The 19,074-nt window shown below is 43.1% G+C and overlaps 1 protein-coding gene across 1 annotated transcript in view; it reads left to right on the forward strand.

Moving 5' to 3' along the window:
- CACNA1A (calcium voltage-gated channel subunit alpha1 A) overlaps nt 1-19,074 on the forward strand; it is a 217,525-nt gene that overhangs the window by 73,063 nt on the left and 125,388 nt on the right. Inside the window, exons 4-6 of the mRNA XM_018566115.1 lie at nt 8,063-8,154; nt 13,756-13,908; nt 15,048-15,235. Of these exons, the coding sequence (XP_018421617.1) occupies nt 8,063-8,154; nt 13,756-13,908; nt 15,048-15,235 (433 nt within the window). The remainder of the gene's footprint in view (nt 1-8,062; nt 8,155-13,755; nt 13,909-15,047; nt 15,236-19,074) is intronic.

The raw sequence follows: 19,074 nt of genomic DNA on the forward strand, positions 1-19,074 counted from the left end.
GAGGAGAGACAAGCAGGGGAGAGAGAGAGGAGAGACAGCCAGGAGAGAGAGCGAGAAGAGACAGCGAGGAGAGACAGCCAGGGGAGAGAGAGCGAGGAGAGACAGCCAGGGGAGAGAGCGAGGAGAGACAGCCAGGAGAGACAGCCAGGAGAGACAGCCAGGAGAGACAGCCAGGGGAGAGAGAGCGAGGAGAGACAGCCAGGGGAGAGAGAGCGAGGAGAGACAGCCAGGGGAGGGAGAGCGAGGAGAGACAGCCAGGGGAGCAAAGAAAGACAGCCAGGAAAGAGAGAGCAAGGAAAGACAGCCAGGAAAGAGAGAGAGCGAGGAAAGACAGCCAGGAGAGAGAGGAGACAGCCAGGAGGATGAGCAAGGAGAGACAGCCAGGAGAGAGAGAGAGGGAGATTTTTTTTCGTTGGTAGATCTCATGTAGCTCGTCATTTTATAAGGAGATTTTAACACAAAAAAATTGTGGGCACCCCTGCTGTAGAGCCTCTCCCTTACTGTCCCTCCGTCACTGATCCCCCTGTACCGAGTGAGTTTCAAACGCATTTTGAGCAGTGATGGAGCAACCTCCACTAGTTATAATGGAAGTTGAATTTCAGTAATTCTGCCACTGGCAAAGTGTCATCAGCAACAGAATGGCCTGTCTGACATGGCCCAAAGTGCTATGTAAATGCAGGAAAGCTTACAAGGGGCAAGTGGTAAGATACATGCACATGACCCGGAGCCTTTCTTTCTTGTCTTCTTGAAATATGTATTGTACGCAATGGAATATACTCAAAAGCCTGCAGACACATGGAACGGCTAAGGGCATATTACAAGGTCTGCTGTAAATTACACAAGGCAGCTGCAGACAGATGCCCATGGCATTAGAGCATATCTAAACCCAAAAGCATAAATGTAATATATTGCAGCTTACCAATTCTTGCATGTGGTGGCCGCACTAGTTATCTTTTTTTTAGGTCCTTTCCCTATATTTTCACCTGGCGATCCAGCCAGTAAGTATGTTATTTTTCACCTACCTTTAACAGGCCAAGCTGTCCAGGATAGAAAGTTGGGACAAACCATTTAACACTGAAAGGGGGGCTTACAATGCTCAGCTTTGTTGCATTTATGTAAAACCTTTATCCCAGAAGGTAAAAAAAAAAACTGTACCTGCTTAAAAAGTGTTAGCTGGAGATCAGATTTAATTTTTTAGCCAAGTCCATCTAAATCTGCTAGTCCATCTAACACCACCCTCCCCACAGGGTGACAACACTGCTGTCCAAGGGTGACTCCATTGCTCCTCCACAGAGTGGAGTGGAGCCACCATAAGACAGCAAGTGGGTTACTGGCCGGATCACCAGGTGATAATAAAGGAAAAAAAACTAAAACAAAAGAAAATGAAAGCAGCAAACACAATAAAGGACTGGTAAGCAAAATTAGAAAATTGTATAATTGATAATGAATAATATTTCCGACCCGGTTGTTTCAATGCGCTGCCCTGTATTGTTAAACGTTAGGCATGCTTTACTAATGCTAGCTAAGACCCCACTCTTGCCTTCCGAATGTTCTGAAATCTTGATGCAGTTGTTTCACCAAGGTGCTAAAAAATATCCATTTAAAGACTTCTAAAAGATACAACTCTTTAGTTGGAACAATCATTGTACTGCACACCTCTATTTTTACATGTATGGCAAAGAATATAGATATTAGTCCATGTGCTACATGTATGATACAACATAACACATTAGCATATGTACATAAAACTATTGCTTTTCTTCAGCATAAACTAAGCATAACAGTTCACATCATGTTTTGGTCTCAACGACATCTGGCTGTCCCATACACTCCCAGTGTTATAGTCCCAGGACTTTCCCTGGATATACCGTCCTCAGCAGCTTCCCTCAGCTCCAAGACTTCTGGTATTCACCCTCCCGGGTCACTGTCCCTCTCTGTCTCCCTGACAGGGATCTCAGGGTCACCAACCCTCTGGACCACTCCAGCCTTCCTGGCTGTGTCCCTTGTGCTCACGCACGCAGTAGAGTCTTGCCTGTCGTCGTGTGCCTCTTGCACACCCACAACTCTCCTCTAAAGCACTGGGCTGGCTTCCTAATAAGGCTGCTCTCAGCCACCTGAGCAGCACGACCTGGCCACTGGCAACACCTGGCCCCAGGACTGGAGATCCCATCCCACTATAGTCTGGAAAACCTGGAAGGGATTGAACAGCCAGTTCCTCCTCTCCAAAGGTATTCACATTGTGGAACCTCTCAGCCCCTCTGGCTGAGAGTCCTGGGTGCCAAAGTTGCCATACTACACCGTGGCATTGCCATGCACTGCCACAATATATATATATACACACACCGATCAGCCATAACATTATGACCACCCACCTAATAATAAGTAGGTTCCCCTTTTCCTGACCCGTCCAGGCATAGACTCCAGTAGATCTCTGAAGGTGTGCTGTGGTATATCTGACACCAAGCCGTCAGTAGGAGATCCTTTCAGTCCTGTAAGTTTTGAGGTGAGGCCTCCATGGATCGGACAGAATTTGGAGGCCAAGTCAATACCTCATACTCATTGTTGTGTTCCTCAAACCATTCTTGAACCATGTTCGCAGTGCGGCAGGGCGCATTATCCTGCTGAAAGAGACCACTGCCATCAGGGAATACCGTTTCCATGAAGGGGTGTACTTGGTCAGCAACAATGTATAGGTCGGTGGTACGTGTCAAAGTAACATCCACATAAATGGCAGGACCCGAGGTTTCCCAGCAGAACATTGCCCAAAGCATCACACTTCCTCCGACCAGCTTGTCTTTATCCCATAGTGCATCCTGGTGCCATCTCTTCACCAGATAAGCAACACACCCACACCCAGCAATCCACATGATGTAAAAGGGAGCAGGATTCATCAGACCATAGCTCTGTCCAATTCTGATGCTCATGTGCCCATTGTAGGTACCTTTGGTGGTGGACACGGGTCAGCATTCTGCTCACTGTCTGAGTTGAGGAATCTCCTCAGGATCCTTGGTTCCACTTGCAGATGTAGAGAAAGGAGTAGGTGTGAAGATGAGGATATCTGGCAAAAAAGTATAAAAAGTTCTTTATTGAGCAACAAACAAGCAAAAATTAAACCAAAGGCATATTCTTGATGCATTTCGGCACGAAAATGAAGACAAAACGCGTTGTGATATGCGGCCAGCTCCATTTCTTTTATTTTGTGGGTTTTCTTTACACAGTCATGTATGGTTTATGAGGTACATCTTCACAGTGTACTGTACAGCTGCTTGTGATATTCAGAATTTGGTTGTGCTTATTTGTTTGTACGTGTTCTGTTACTTCGGAGCCTTCCATCTGCCTATCTCAAGGAGTATCGAGATTTGCCAGAGCTGACAGTGTTTTTCAGTCATCCAATTTTGGTGATTTGGTATCTACTGTAGAATAATTTTCCTCTCCTTAGCTGGCAGAAGAAGAATCAGTGTGGTTGCCTGTTGTTGTAGCCCGTCCTCAAGGTTCACCATGCCGTCCAGTGAAAGATGCCCTTGAGCACACTACTATTGTAAAGGGTCTTTTTTCGAGCAATTGAAGACTTCCAGTCTGGCATTTTTCTGACACCATTTTCTGTAAACTCTAGAGACTGCAGTGTGTGAAAATCCCAAGTCAGCAGTTTCTGAGAATGCTGCATGGCCGGAACCAACACACGTCCCAAGTCATAGTTGCTTGAGCGGAACCATGTCTGCTTGCTATATGTGTTATATTGCAGTCATTTCATTTACGCTGGCCATACATTGCTGACTCCACTGAAATTCAGGCAGTGTGCAGCCCAATTGGCATCCCTCGGTTCGACAAAAGTCAATTTTGTAATCAACTTTTGTTAATGGAGCCAGTAGGATCATTTGCGGTTAAACAGTGACTGCAACCAGTCACAGTTCAAGTATTCTGACAGCGGCACACCCTGGATTATTTCATTTCTTATTATTTAGGCCTTTATTCTTTGTTTACATCTGGTAACCCAATGAGTAAGTCTGTTATCTTTCAATTTCCTTTAACAGGCCAAGCTGTCCAGCAAAAGTGGCAGATAGAAGGTTGACAGTGACAGGGAAGCTCACAGTGGTCAGATTTTATTCATTTAAGTAAAACCTGTATCCCTAACAGTTGCTGTAACTGCCTAAAATGTGTAAAGGTGCCCATACACTGGCTGAATTTCAGCTGGTTTTTAAAGTACTGGCCGAAATTCGCACAGTGTGTGGGGCTGTCAGCTCCCTTTCAGCCGGCATTCCTTGATCAGCTGATCGAAGGAGCCGGCTGGAAAATAATTGTACGATAAGAGCCAATGAGCTGCCCGCTCTGATCGGGTATTCTGACAAGTGCCGGCAATGCAAACAGCAGAGATTCCTCGATCGACGCTCTGTTTGTGTTGATGGAGGAATCACGTCAATTTTTTTCGTTCGGCCCGCGGTTTGAACAAAAAAAAAATTGACAGGTGTATGGCCAGCATTAGCTGGAGTACAGATTTAATTTGTTAGTCAAGGGTGTATAATAATAATTTGAAGGTAGCATACATATAATATTAGTATGTAATAATTGCCAGGGCTTTCTCATCTCTGTACATGGTAAATTATTGTTCTTTGATTCTCATACGACATCCAATTAGGGTCAGTTAATTAGTGCCCCCAATGCCAGCAGATGTTAGTTACATGCAATACTTCCATTATAAAGCTGGCTCTAATTAAACATACAAACACCAAACATGTCCTACTCTGGTATTTCTGCTCAGCAATGAAACAAGCTTTGATAACAGAAAATAACTTATTTGTCCACCTACCCATTTTAATTCTCATACTGCACTCTAATCATGCTAAGTGTTCTCATACTTCATTCTAATTATGATTAATATTATTGCATGCTCCCTAACAGTAGTTTTTTTTTATACTAGGCACTAATTTCGCTACTTTAAAGGTGCTAAGTATTCTTATACTGCACTATAATGACACTAATGATGCTGAGTGTTCTCACACCGAGTACTGGAATCCTGCACTGCAATAATGACAAGTATTCTCAGACTGAATCCTAATGGTGTCCAGGGGTTAAAAACTGCACCCTACTAATGCCGAGTGTTCTCACAGAGCGATCCTAATGGTGGCGTGTGTTCACACTGCACTCTACTAAGGCCGAGTGTTCTCACAGAGCGATTCTAATGGTGGCGTGTGTTTTCACAGCACTCTACTAATGCTGAGTGTTCTCACAGAGCGATTCTAATGGTGGCATGTGTTCACACTGCACTCTACTTATGCTGAGTGTTCTCACAGAGCGATCCTAATGGTGGCGTGTGTTCACACTGCACTCTACTAATGCTGATTGTTCTCACAGAGCGATCCTAATGGTGGCGTGTGTTCACACTGCACTCTACTAATGCTGAGTGTTGTCACAGAGAGTTCTAATGATGGTTTGTATGCACGCTGCACTCTACTAATACCGACTATTCTAAAATTTAATTCTAATGATGACGTGTTCTCACACTGCACTCTAGTAATGCCGACTATTCTCACATTGAATTCTAATGATTCCGTGTTCTTACACTGCACTCAAGTAATGCCAAATATTCTCACATTGAATTCTTATGATGCCGTTTTCTTACACTGCACTCTACTAATGCTGACTATTCTCACATTGATTTCTCACACTGCACTCTAGTAATCCCAACGATTCTCACATTGAATTCTAATGATGCCGTGTCCTCACACTGCACTCTAGTAATGCTGACTATTCTCACATTGAATTCTAATGATGCCATGTTCTCACATTCAATTCCAATGATGGTGTGTATGCACGCTGCAGTCTACTAATGCCGACTATTCTCACATTGAATTCTAATGATGCCGTGTTCTTACACTGCACTCTAGTAATGCCAAATATTCACACAGAGAATTCTAATCATTCCGTGTTCTTACACTGCACTCTAGTAATGACCACTATTCTCACGGTAGACTGTAAGGATGCTGTGTTCCCACACTGCACTCTAGTAAGGCCAGGAGTTCTTGCAGAGGATTCTAATTTTGCGTGTTTTTTACACTGTACTCTACTAATGTTAATAATTATCACAGTTTATTTTAATGTTATTGTCTGCTCACACTGCACTACACTAATGCTACTCATTCTCATAGTGCATTCTCGTAATGTTGTGTTTTCACACTGCCCTTTACTAATTCTGAGTATTCTTACACTGCATTCCATTGATGCTGAATAAAATGGGATTTTCCCCTATAACATTAGCTTGTAGTTCATTTAATCAACCAGCCTGTAGTCATTGCGTTATAAGACAGGGAAGCTTCCCTGAATTTATATATGTTCCCGGAGGTGGTGTGTGTGCTGACTCATCTCTCTGCTGCATATGAGCCAGAGCTAAATGACTGACCTGTATGTCAATTTGGTTAATCATTCTGAAACACTTAGCCCCTTGGAAGAATGGCCAGGGTGAATCACTGCTAAACAAATATTTTATTGGGGAGAAGCTGAGTTTGTATATTGGTATAATAAGATATTACAGGGGTACCTAGACGCTCAGGAGCCAGGTTACTGTAATAAAATGTTACAGGGGTAATAAGACATTCAGGAGCCGGGTTACTGTAATATGATGTTACAGGGGTAATAAGACACTCAGGAGCCGGGTTACTGTAATATGATGTTACAGGGGTAATAAGACACTCAGGAGCCGGGTTACTGTAATATGATGTTACAGGGGTAATAGGACAATAGTAAGGCATTGCGTAACCACACACTATTGACATTAATATTATTATTATTATTAGTAATAGTAGTATTAGAAACCTATGATATGTAAAACAGAGAGGGACATAAAAACTAGGAGGGTTAATTAGACTCCTTGAGATAAGAAGGGGAGTGTGCACAGGTCAGCTCTGTACATTTAACAAATCAAAAGGTAGCAAATAGTTTATTGTTGGGATTGACATACACTTTAACTACCTCCCGGCCAGCCTCTGTGTATACACGGCCTGCCGGGAGCTTCTTGGATGTAACTGGGCGTGTGTAACTGGGTGTGTATACACGCCGCGCGCGAGCGGGAAATCCCCGCTATTTGAAAAGAGGCAGCGATGCCCGTTAATATACAAGCGATCTGCCGGCTATAGAGCCGGCGGATCGCTTGTATGAAGCCCCGAGACGTGCGCCCCCCATCTAAACACCTGGTCTTCAAGCGGTTAATATACCTAGCTGTCAAGCTGATCCCCTTACTTCAATAACTTGACCACTGACCCAGCACAAGCTTGCAGAGAAGGACTTCTGACTGATTTTCCTGATCTGCATACTTGTTTTGGGCCAATGGGCATTTTTAGAAGGGCATCAGCAATGGCAGCTCTTGTATCTACCTCATATCATGTTTTCTTTATTAATGGTCTCAAATGGTCAAAGCAAGTACACTTTACCTTAATCAAACTGCACTTTAAAAATGGAGACAGGTTTAACTGAGGTGAGTGCGGTAAAATAAGACTCCCTCTGAGGAACCAGAAGCCACTCCCTGTGAGCAACTATAAGCTAGTCCCCCTGAGGAACCACAAACCACTCCCAATGAGGAACCACAAGCCACTCCCTCTGAAGAACCACAAGCTACTCCCTCTGAGGAACCACAAGCCACTCCCTGTGAGGAACCACAAGCTACTTCCTCTGAGGAACCGCAAGTCACTCTCTCTGAGGAACCGCAAGGCATTCCCTCTGAGGAACCGCAAGTCACTCTCTAGTAGAAACCACAAGCCATTCCCTCTGAGGAACCACGTCACTCTCTCTGAGGAACCCCAAGCCATGCTGGCAGTTCCTGTCCTTCTGTCGCTGTCTGTGGCCATCAGTTTCAGTCATTGTGTCAGCAAAAGTTATCTTTCTCTGTCAGTATGTGTGTCAATGATGTGGTCCATCTAATATCATTATGATTTAGGCAGGAATTAGATTATCCGGTATATATTATTATCCTTATTGTTATTGGAATCCTTTACATAAGAGTGGGTACATTATTGGAAGCCATGTTGTCATGTAAATATTAAACAATTCAATCTTCTTCCTCTTGTGCTTGCAGTATCATAGCATCTACCGGGCCGGAGTTTGACTTGCGAACCCTTCGAGCAGTGCGTGTCTTAAGACCTCTAAAACTGGTATCGGGAATCCCAAGTATGTAATATGTTTATGATGTTTAAGATATGTGTGCGATGAACCAGCATGTGTATATGTTTACTACATAGGTCTCGTGTATTAAAACTGTTGTAAAACTGTGTTGTTTGTAACAACCCCCCGTAAGAATTGGAAACTTGCTTTCAATGTCCCCACCTCCACCCGAGAAAGGAAAAGTGGAATTTGATTGGTTGCACTAAATTGCCCTCGCTTTCCATTCCTTCAGTTTTTATGCAGGAGGCCTAATTCAGAAGTCACTCTTATATAGCATACGACATTGATGATGCCAAATATAACAATGAGGGTTATTCACAAAGCTGCATTCGGCTCGGCTATTCTGCTCGGTACCTCCGTGGTACCGAGCAGAATGGAAAAAGTAGGAAACAAAATGTTTAGAAATTTAAAAAAATGATCAATTTACAAAAATAAATAAAGATTCCCCCCCCCAAAAAAAATAAAGATTATTGAAAAAAGAAAAAAAATTGAAAAGAAAGAAACAATTGGGCGTAGCTAGCGGTGACAGCTAGCTCCACCCAAATGTTTCCTATTGGCCGGGACCTGCTAGAGTCTTCCAACAGGTCCCGGCCAATGAATAACAACTGGGCGTAGCCGGACGTGACGTCACAGCTGGCTCCGCCAAGTTGTCATTGTTTAATGACAGTTCAACGCCCCCAGATAACCTGGGGATACTGATCTGTCATTGCAACTGGGCGGAGCCAGCCGTGAGTCGGGTTTCACTGGCCGAGCCGAAGCATATGCCTTTGGCTCGGCCAGCTTCGGGAGCTGTATGGGCTATAGTGAATAGCCCGTACAGCAGCCCTTCGGTTCGACTGAACCGAAGGGGTCCGGCGGCCGAAGCTAGCCGAAGGATCAGCCGAAGCTACGGCTGATCCTTTGGCTAGCTTTGTGAATAACCCTCAATGTGTTTTATTGTACATCGGTCACTACTAACTGATGTATGGTGATAATTTCGCTGTGTGCCCTTCACTTTTATAAATGTATGCTAGCAAAAGTGTTGGGGATATGGCAGTCTAAAATATAAGTTATTTTGTTTTATGAAAATGTACACATTGGGGGGAATTTTTCAAAACTGGAGCAGACAAAATCCAGAGAAGTTGCCCATGGCAACCAATCAGCTCCTCTTTTCAGTGTTCTCAGGTAAGATTTGAAAATGAGACAGAGAAGCTGATTGGTTGCAGTGCAAATCTGCTCCAGAATTTGTCTGCTCCTGTTTTGAAACATTCCTCCCATTATGTTTTATGTGACAGAATGCATGATCATGATCATGGCCTGATAATAAATAAAAAGGTACAATGCAAGGAAATATCCCAACAAAATTAAAGGTTGTAAAAGCATTTATTGTGTCTTTTTCTTTGTGTTATTTTTTTTGCATATTTATTGTTGTATTTTGTTCTCAAATGTCACTTTGCTGCTGCGAAATTTCGTCCAAAAAATTTAAGTTTGTCCAAAAAAACGAATCGAAAATTTGGATTCGTTTGCATTAGTTATATCTGTAATTCGGAATTCGGATGATCCGAATCTCCGAAATTTCGTCCGAATTTCGATTCGGAACGAATCGCACATGTCTAGTGGATGGGGAGTTGGTAGACTGTGAGATCAAGGGGGGGAAATTTTGTTTTGGGTAATGAGGTGGTGCAGGAATGGTAGGAGGTAGTGAGAGGGGGGCTTTGGTGTCATGGGTAGTTGGGTGGGGATGATGGTGAGAGGGAGGTCATGATGTTGATAGGCAAAGGTGCCACTGTGTACTTTCAGGTTGGACTGCGCTAGTGCACACAAATTTGGTGCTAATTTTGTATATTGCACATAAGTGATTATATTTAAGTGTATAAAATTTAATAGGAAATGTCTTCCACAAAAGTAATGTCAGCATTGAGATTATTTATTTTGTATAGTTATTTTATTAGGAATTAAGTTGATGTTAGATTGAGAGTTAAGGTTTGGTGTTCTGGTGAGGATTAGGAGTTGAGTTAGGTTTTGAGTTCAATAAGTACAAAAATAAATAACTGCCAGAAAACTAGTGCTGTCCTTGTTGTTATAGTTTGGGGCTAGAAGCCACGCTAAGAGTTATAGGTTAGGACCAAGGTTTAGATCAGTGGTTCTCAAACTGTGTAACCTCAGGACCCACATTTGTCCTCGGTCATTAAGTCGTGACCCAAGTCGCACAGCAATGGATCGCATGGCATTGCGGTACCACGTGCTCTGATGCGGGTAATAGAACTGTGGGTAGGAGATGCGTTTGGGGTGCTATTCAAATGAATGGCAATGCAATGCACCTCTCACACCAGAATGCGTGGTAGTTGCAATTGCATGCTATAGTGCAATATTTGGTCAGGACTGTGCGATTAACGGACTGTATTAGTGTGAATGGGCCCTCAATAACACTGACAGGCACACACAATCTCACACACACATACGTACACACACACTCCCCAAAAAATTATAATTTTTTTTTAAATCCACCCAGTCTCCTTATTTTACAAGAACTGGAGTGGATCCTCAGCCTGGGGTCCATTGTGGGCTGCTGTGCTGTGATAGAGCTCCATGCTTGTACAGCTCCCTTATGTTCCCTGTAGAGGTGACGGGAGCCAGAATGTGATGTCTCTCCAGTTCAGGCATTGCTACAGGACATGTGTGGGAGCTGTAAGCAATGCTGAATGGATTTTCAGCTCCCTCGCAGCCATACTCCCCGACCACCCCACCTCACACTCGGCAACGGGCAGCATATTTTGAATGGCTGCTTGGTGCGAGAACTGACAGTGCTGCGCTAGGGGGAGGATGAGGAGCCTCTCGCCTAGAAAAGTGGAAGGCATGGGGACCCAATGAACTCGGGGTCGTGACCCACCTTTGAGAACCAAGGGTTAAGGGTAAAAGTCTAACTTTAGGGTTTTTGGATGAGGTTTGGGATTGGTGTTCAGTTGAAGTTTAGGCTTAGTGGCTGAGGGTTGAGGTTAGAGCTAGGGTACAGTTGAAGTTTAATGAATAAGCCAAGATTTAGCTGCAGGGTTAGTGGTTGCATGGATATTAATGACTGAACCTAGTGGTTAGGTTAAAGGTAAGGTTTATGCAGTGGTGTCCCTAGGTTAGAAATTATGGATTAGATTTTGAGGTTGGGCTGATGATTATGGTTGGTGTTGGTGGTTTTAGGTTGGGGGTTATGGATTATGTTATAGTTTAAGGCTCTGGTTGAGTTGAGTGTTATCGGATAGAGCTATGGTTTAGGTGATGATTTAGGGCTAAGAGCCTAATATTAGATATATGGTTTCGGCTGAGTTTTAAGTTTGGGGTTAGGTTGAGATTTAAGGTTAGGAAACTTCAAGGTTTTCTGGTATGATTATCAGCACAATGAGACATATGTGCTCTAAGCCTCAGTACCAAATGCACATAGATGAAGAAAGCATAGTGTGCAGTTTAATTAGAGCTGTAGACTAACTCCTTGCTGTCTGAAAGACCACCCACCAGAGTGTACATTTCACATCATTTGATACAAAGGTGTTGAAATAGCAAACCGGTCAAAGAGGTGTAATTACGCTTTAAGAAATTTTTTTATTGTCACTTATAACTGCATTCAGCGTAGCAGATGGCTTGTGAATTTCCGTGTATCCCCCGTAATAGTAGCCAGGAAATGTGAGTAATGCCGCAGTGGTCCAGACCCCTCCCCCACACAGGTGAAATATTGCCAGACCTCCACTGACCAGGCCATTCCTGTCACTGATGCAGAACCTGGAATCCAAGAAATGTGTCACTGGGGGGACGTTTGCCAGATGACCATATTGAGTCACCGTTGATAAATTAGACACATTATTGTTAACAGGAAATGTAACCCTTATAACCCCTCGGAGCAGTAAGATAGAGGCTTGGCAGGTATTGACGGATATATTTTCAGTTATTGATTGCTGTCTCACTGCGATGGAGCCCCCTCGTGTTATTACGGTGTGTGCCTGTGGGATGCCGGCTGTAGAGGGCTTGATTTGCCAGCTGATACAAATGGAGGAATATGCAGTAGGCCTAATGCATGAAAGAGACAGATGGAAAAACTGTCTCTGGCAAATGATAGCGAACAGTCCGATTTCAATCTGCATTGGAAAACGACAGTAGAAGAATGAACAGTTGAACCCTGCTTGTATGATCTGTCTGGGACCTGGGATCATTATCCCCTCATAACCTATCATACAACAGGCTTTAGGTGCAATAAACAAAGCTATAAATACCCTTATCTGTTATAACCAGTGTTATTTTCAGTAACAGTTGAATATAATGACCATTGTGGTAAGTAATGCATGCTTCACAGCTTAGTGAACTGAGCCTTCTTATGTCAGGCTCAATTCACAAAGCTAAAACACCAGATTAAGGACCCTTAAAAAGTGGGTTATTTTCAACTGAGATCGGAAAAAATACAGCCGCATGCCTGAAATAAAGACCCAGATACTCTCTCCTTTAGGCTAGATTCAGACCTGCGCCACACCCAGAACTGCGCGATCGTGTGCTAGTGCACACAGCGGTTGCTGCCTGGCCCTATTGATTTCAGTGGGGTTACATCCGCGTGGCACTCGCTAAAAAGTACCTTTTTTCCGACACACAACGCCTGCCTTTTTTTTAGCCGCGATCCTGTTCAATTGCACGGGCGGAATCGCGGCAGAAATCTGCGCGATCAGCCCGCCGCGACTGGGGTGCCATTATAAAATAATGGCACCGCCAGCCCGATCGGCTGCGGTGGGCGGCTCCGTGACCATGCAGCAATATTGCCGCGCGCCCAGGTGTGATCCTAGCCTAAATCCTATGCTTCTTAAAGTGTATGCCCGGCCAAAACTTTTTTTTAATAGTTTTTGATAGAGTAGGTAAGACAAGAGAAGGGCTGACAAAACTGTGCATTAGCGTTTCCAGCTCACTAGAAGAAGTTACAAACAGACGTGATTTTCTGGCAGATTAGCAGGTATCTTTCTGCACTTGCAGGGGAACAAAACTTGGGGAAATGTAAGAGGCGTCCAGAGGTGGGGTGACACCCGGTGCGGGTACCGGGTGACACAAAGAAGTGACGTCATTGCGCATGCGCGTGATGACTTCACACGCTGTACCGCTGTTACCTGCCGGCGGTCAACTTGGTGATGGACGCCGGCAGAGAGGGGAGGGAACGTCACCCGGCAGGATGAGGTATGCCGCCTGGTCCCCTCCTCCCTCTCTCTCTCGAGCAACTGTCGGGCTCTCGGTCCTTGACCGAGTGCCCGACTTTTCAGAGGGAGTGACACCAAAAGGACTGTCAGTCATTTTGGTGTCACCCCTCCAATGGTGTCACCCGGGTGCGGGCCGCACCCCCCTTGTGACGCCACTGGGAAATGTAATGGGGTTTTTTTGTTAAATATATTTACATACACTTTAGGGTATTGTCAGGCCAGTCACAGTCCTGGAGTTCCAATGATGTCTGCACTGTCTCCTGTCGGTGGATCCATAAAATGGATGGTCGTCTATCTGATGGTCCTGCTGTCCTTTTACTTTTTCAGGGGGCAAAAGGGGATTTTTATTTGACTTATGTGGTTAGGAATGAGTGATGATGTTTATATATTTTCATGCCTTTGTTCTTTGCAGGTTTACAAGTGGTTCTGAAGTCCATCATGAAAGCCATGATTCCCCTGCTCCAGATTGGGCTGCTGCTGTTCTTTGCTATTCTCATCTTTGCTATCATTGGGCTTGACTTTTATATTGGAAAATTTCACAGTTCCTGTTATGAAACCTACGGAGGTGAGAAGGCTTTGTCTTCCTTTTTTATTATATATTATTATTATTAAACTCTCAAACTTGTTTTCAATAATGAATCCAGATCAAACAAATATACTTTGCCCAGCAAAGCATTACTTTACAGTTTTGCCCAAACGCTTACAATTATCATGTTTCTGAACAGCTGCTTCCAAGTCTCTTAGCTCAGATTCCCTGAACTTCCTGTCCAGTACAAGATCACAAAGGACAGAGCAGAATCCAGAAACTGTTCTTCTACTAGCTTGGATAAGGGTGGAGAGCGGGCCAGGGGGAAGGAGTAGCTTGATTTGCTGTGTCTGTATGCTTGTGGAGACCAAACAGCTTACTAGCACACACAAAGGTGACTGCATAGCACTCTGCTTGAGAAAGGAGTCACTCTAATACAGGAAGTCAGGACCAGTGCTCAGGGGACCAGCTGATTCTGCAGGAAACTAAGAGGGTTATTCACAAAAGGGGTGAAGAGTTTGGAGAAGGCAGGAGAAGGGAACAATCTAGGACAATATAACTGAACTGGAAAGTGAGCTGAATTTGAGAATTATTCCAAATCAGCTATGTTGACCTAGATTGCTCACTTCTCCTGCCTCCTCCAAACTCTTCACCCTTTTGTGAATAACCCTGTAAAACTTTTAAACATCAAGGAGTAGCATCCATTGTAAGTGATTTTTCAGCATTTGTGAAATAGCTTTAAATGCTTTTGACTTTAATATCTCACATACAGCCTCCTTCAAGAAGTGTACTTGCTACCTAAAACAACAAACACAAAGCAGCGGCCTGCTTTAAATGGTTGCTTTGGTGGAGTCTGACCTATTCCAGGCTCTTAGCTGTGATGCATAGTAAACTGCTGCCATTAGGTAGTTGCCACTGATCACAGGTCCTAGAAATCCATGCAGCATGTCATATCCACTTACCTTAGTTGCAGAGGTTCAGTCAATTGATGAAGTGATGAGGGGGGGCATTTCTGATTTTCAGCTGCTTACTATGGGAATAACAAGGCATCTTTTTTTAGACCTAATTGCCTTATAACTGTATTGTATTTTTCATGGTCTCTATCATGTAGCTCTCTGTTTTATTGACCTTCCAAATGAACATGAGTTCTGAAGTTCTTCCACTATGTCTTTCTGCAGATGAAATGAAGGTGGAGGGCCTGTGTGGGAATGACTCATCATCGCGAAGGTGCCCCAATGGGACCTCATGCTATGACAGGTGGGAGGGACCCAATAATGGCATCACACAGTTTGACAACATCCTGTTTGCAGTACTCACTGTATTTCAATGTATCACTATGGAGGGCTGGACAGATATTTTATACCATGTAAGTACAAGTACAATTTACACTCAGTGAACTGCAACTATACAACCCTACAGATCCAGGGATGTAAGAGACTACATATGAGGGGGTATCAAAAAGTAGCTCCTGTTGATATATAGAAATGAAACATACAGACAGTTAGTCTATAAATTGCTCTACTAAGAGTTACCCTTTTGCATAGTCTCCATTATATTCAATGCATTTGCACCATCGTTTTACTCAGGCCTCAAATCCCGTTTAGAAGATTTTGACAGCGCACGCTTTGCTCCATGCTTCAGAGTTGTTTTAACTTTCTGCAAGTCCTCAAATCTCATGGTATGGATGTAATCCTTTATTGGCCCAACAGATAGATGCCATTGTTGCCAAATCTGGGCTGTGGGGTGGATGAGGGACCAATGACCAGCCCATATTGGCAATCATCTGACCGGTGGCATAAGAGGTGTGTGGGTGTGCAATATCATGATGCAGACGTATGGCATGGATGTCTTTCTGTGCTTGTTTCTTCCTGATTACTTCTTTCAGCTTTCGAAGTGTACCATTGTAGGCTTCAATGTTGACTGTTGCACCTTTTTCCAAAAAGTCCATGAGAATGATGCTTTGGTCATCCCAGAACACGGTTGTCATGATCTGGCATATTTTTTTCCCATTCAAGGAAAGCTTGAATCATGCCATTCAATGCCTTGTCAACATTTTCAGTTTCTCCCTTTTTACTTAACACCTAACATTGCTCACGTCAATTACTGCATCACCTTGCACATTTTTCAGGAGTGTACGACAGTTCAACAACCCTCTTTCGTCAGAAACGTAATTACTGCTCTTTGTTTCAACCTCTCATCCATGATGCACTTGATACAATTTAAAAACCAGAAGCGCACAATGATTGATTTATATCCTATGTATGATATATAGCAGGCATTTTATTATGAGTTCACATGAACAGCAGATATGAAGCAGCAGGTATTACTTTTTGATACCCCCTTGCACATTTAAGAATGACATAAATAAAATGATCTGGGCCCGATTCTACAAACTGGAGGAAAGAAAAGTCACCACATAAGTGGAACGTTTCCCCGTAGCAACCATTTGGGTTCCATGTTTAATTTTAAATACAAAAAATAAATTTTTTACCAATGGCTTTTGGGGAGAGCGTTCTTTTTCGTCAAAGTTGTAATGAATAGGCCCCTAGTATATGCAGAGGATCAGCTTAATGTGTTTTAACATATAAAACATTTGACAGCAACAGTTGTGTTGTATATTACATAGTATAGTGCTGGATGGTTGGGAAAACCATAGAGCTGAAATCTCAAGGTTATACTCTCTTCAGAAATTATGCATTTTGAAGCTTAAACTGTAAGTGAACTTTCTAAATGCACAGCACCTCCCACTTGACATGCCAACTTCACCCTAGGTATACAACATATGACATCAATATGATCTGAGAATGTTTGCAGACGTTGATTCCTGACTACTCTGCAGGCTGTACACTTAAGTGTGATGATGCCATAGATGCTTCCATAGAGCTTAATGGTTGCAAATAGGTCAACAGAGAGGGCAAAACTAAAATTGTCTCAAAGGATCCAATGGACTTTAAAAAACCACACCTTCTAAATGAAGAAAAGTTGCTTCATCTAAGCAACTAAATAAGTAAAATTTCACTAATCCACAAAAAATGAAAGAAAATAACAAGGTTAGGGCTTCTACATGTGAAGTTCTGGTGCACAGCCCATTCCTCTTCTAAAGGGTGAGGGACCTTGCTCTAGAAAGCAGTAAGAAAGAACTGATGCTGCTCCAGTAAAGTCTGGAAGAATCTTCAGGCACCAGAGTTGTAGCAAATGTTTCTTCAAGTTTTTAATAATGATAAAGTTGGAAAAAGAGAGAAACGCATGACATCTTCCATGCTGCCCCCGATCCCCTCAAATAAGTAAATATCTGTTTAAACACATATTACAACTTCGTAGGTGTCGCCATTTGGATTGTTAACAGTTGGATTTCTTGCCTCACAAAGAAAAAAAACCACATGATATTTCAAGTGCTATACATCCTCCAAGAATCCTTATGTTCACACCCTGTCCGGACCAGATCTGGAGCAGATCTGCAAACGCAGTGCAGTGTATTTTTGCAGAGTTTTTGCCGCTTTAAAGTGCGTTATGGTACTTTTTTTTTAGTTTAAAATGGGCTTTCAGGTGCAGTCCATTGGTTTACATGCCTATTTGATGTGTTTACAATCGTTTCAGTGTGTTCCGGACCAGAGAAAATGAAACAAACAGTATTTTTTTGTTTTTCTGGACCGGAACATACTGCACTGGTATGAACAGAGCCCAGAAATACCATAGGCATATTTTTGGTCTGGAAACAAACTGTTCTGGTCTGGACATGGTGTGGACAAGCCCTCAAAGTACCAGCTCGAGTCACGAATAGGGTTGCCACCTTTTCTTCAAGCGAAACCCGAACACTCCAGCGACGCATGGTAATTTTTGTGGGAGAATGAGTGGTGGCTTGTTCATATGTAAATAGTGCCACCCATTCATATGTAAATATCACAGTAGAGACTATTTACAGTGGAGGGCCAGTAGCCCCTATCTTAATTTTGGTTGCCCCTGTCTGCCTGACATCTTGTGTCTGGGTTTCTGCTGCCATGAAACCCGAACACAGCATTCAAAACCCGAACTGTCCGGGTGAATTCTGGACAGGTGGCAACACTAGTCACGAATCAAGGGAATTTGAAAAAGTCAAACTCACTCCAGCATATTATAAGTCTGGATAAACTATAACTAACTATAACTATTTATAACTATAATATATGATATATTTTCTAAACAGGATGAAATTTATCCTGTTTAGAAAATACATCATATGTCATATAACTAAAGTTGAGCTGGCCATACACTGTTCTATTTTCTTTTTTTTCGTTCAACCACGAGCAGATTTCTCCATCAACGATATGAACGATTTGATTGAGGAATCCCCGCTGTTCTTTTGTATCCTGACAGCAAACGCTGGCTCTATTTGTACAAAGATTTTCCGACAGGCTCCTTCGATCAGCTGATCGAGGGATGCCAGCCGGTAGGGTGTCAACAGCGACACCCACTGTGCGAATTTTCGCCGGTTTCTCATGAACGGGCTGAAATTCGCAGTGTATGGCCACCTTTAGGAAGTATTCACCCAATCTTCCTTATCCAACTCAGATATATCTTCTTTCCGCAAACAGAATAGGGATGTCTTTGAAGTAATTATTAGACAAGTATAGACTGTGGAGAGTTATAAGGAGTGATTCCAATCATCATATTCCAATAACATCTGAGCTCCAGGAACTGGGAATTTGTAGCATGCCAATGCTGAAGATACTGTATCTAAAGAGCATTTGCATACCAATTAAATTATAGTCTTACCTCCTGAGTTTGCCCACAGCTAGGGGTCTAGTATGAATTGAAAGTGTAAACGCCTAGTGATGCCCCATGGGGTGGTGAATATTGAACATTGGTGGGTTACAATAATAATCACTCTATCCCTGACCAGTTCTTCAAGGGTATCCTTATCAAGGAGGTTATTAAAGAGCTACATTTTGGCCCTCAAAAAACAAGATTATTAGGGGCCAACTAAGAACTTAGAACTGCAGTGTCTAAGGTAAAAGCAGGGTAATATGCATTCTGGGTGAACCACCATCTAACGGTAACAATCACAAAGGCCCAGAGGTATAATTGAAATGTAGGCATTGTTATAGCTTATCTGTATGCTGTTGAAGCTTACCTAATGAAATGTGTGGGACCTTACCTGTCCATAAAAGGGAAAATATGATCTTATCTAGGGGTTTATAGAAATTGAGTGCAATCCAGACTAAAGAG

This window comes from Nanorana parkeri, unplaced genomic scaffold (assembly GCF_000935625.1).
Source record: "Nanorana parkeri isolate BGI_ZX_2015 unplaced genomic scaffold, ASM93562v1 scaffold920, whole genome shotgun sequence".
Classification (NCBI taxonomy): domain Eukaryota; kingdom Metazoa; phylum Chordata; class Amphibia; order Anura; family Dicroglossidae; genus Nanorana; species Nanorana parkeri.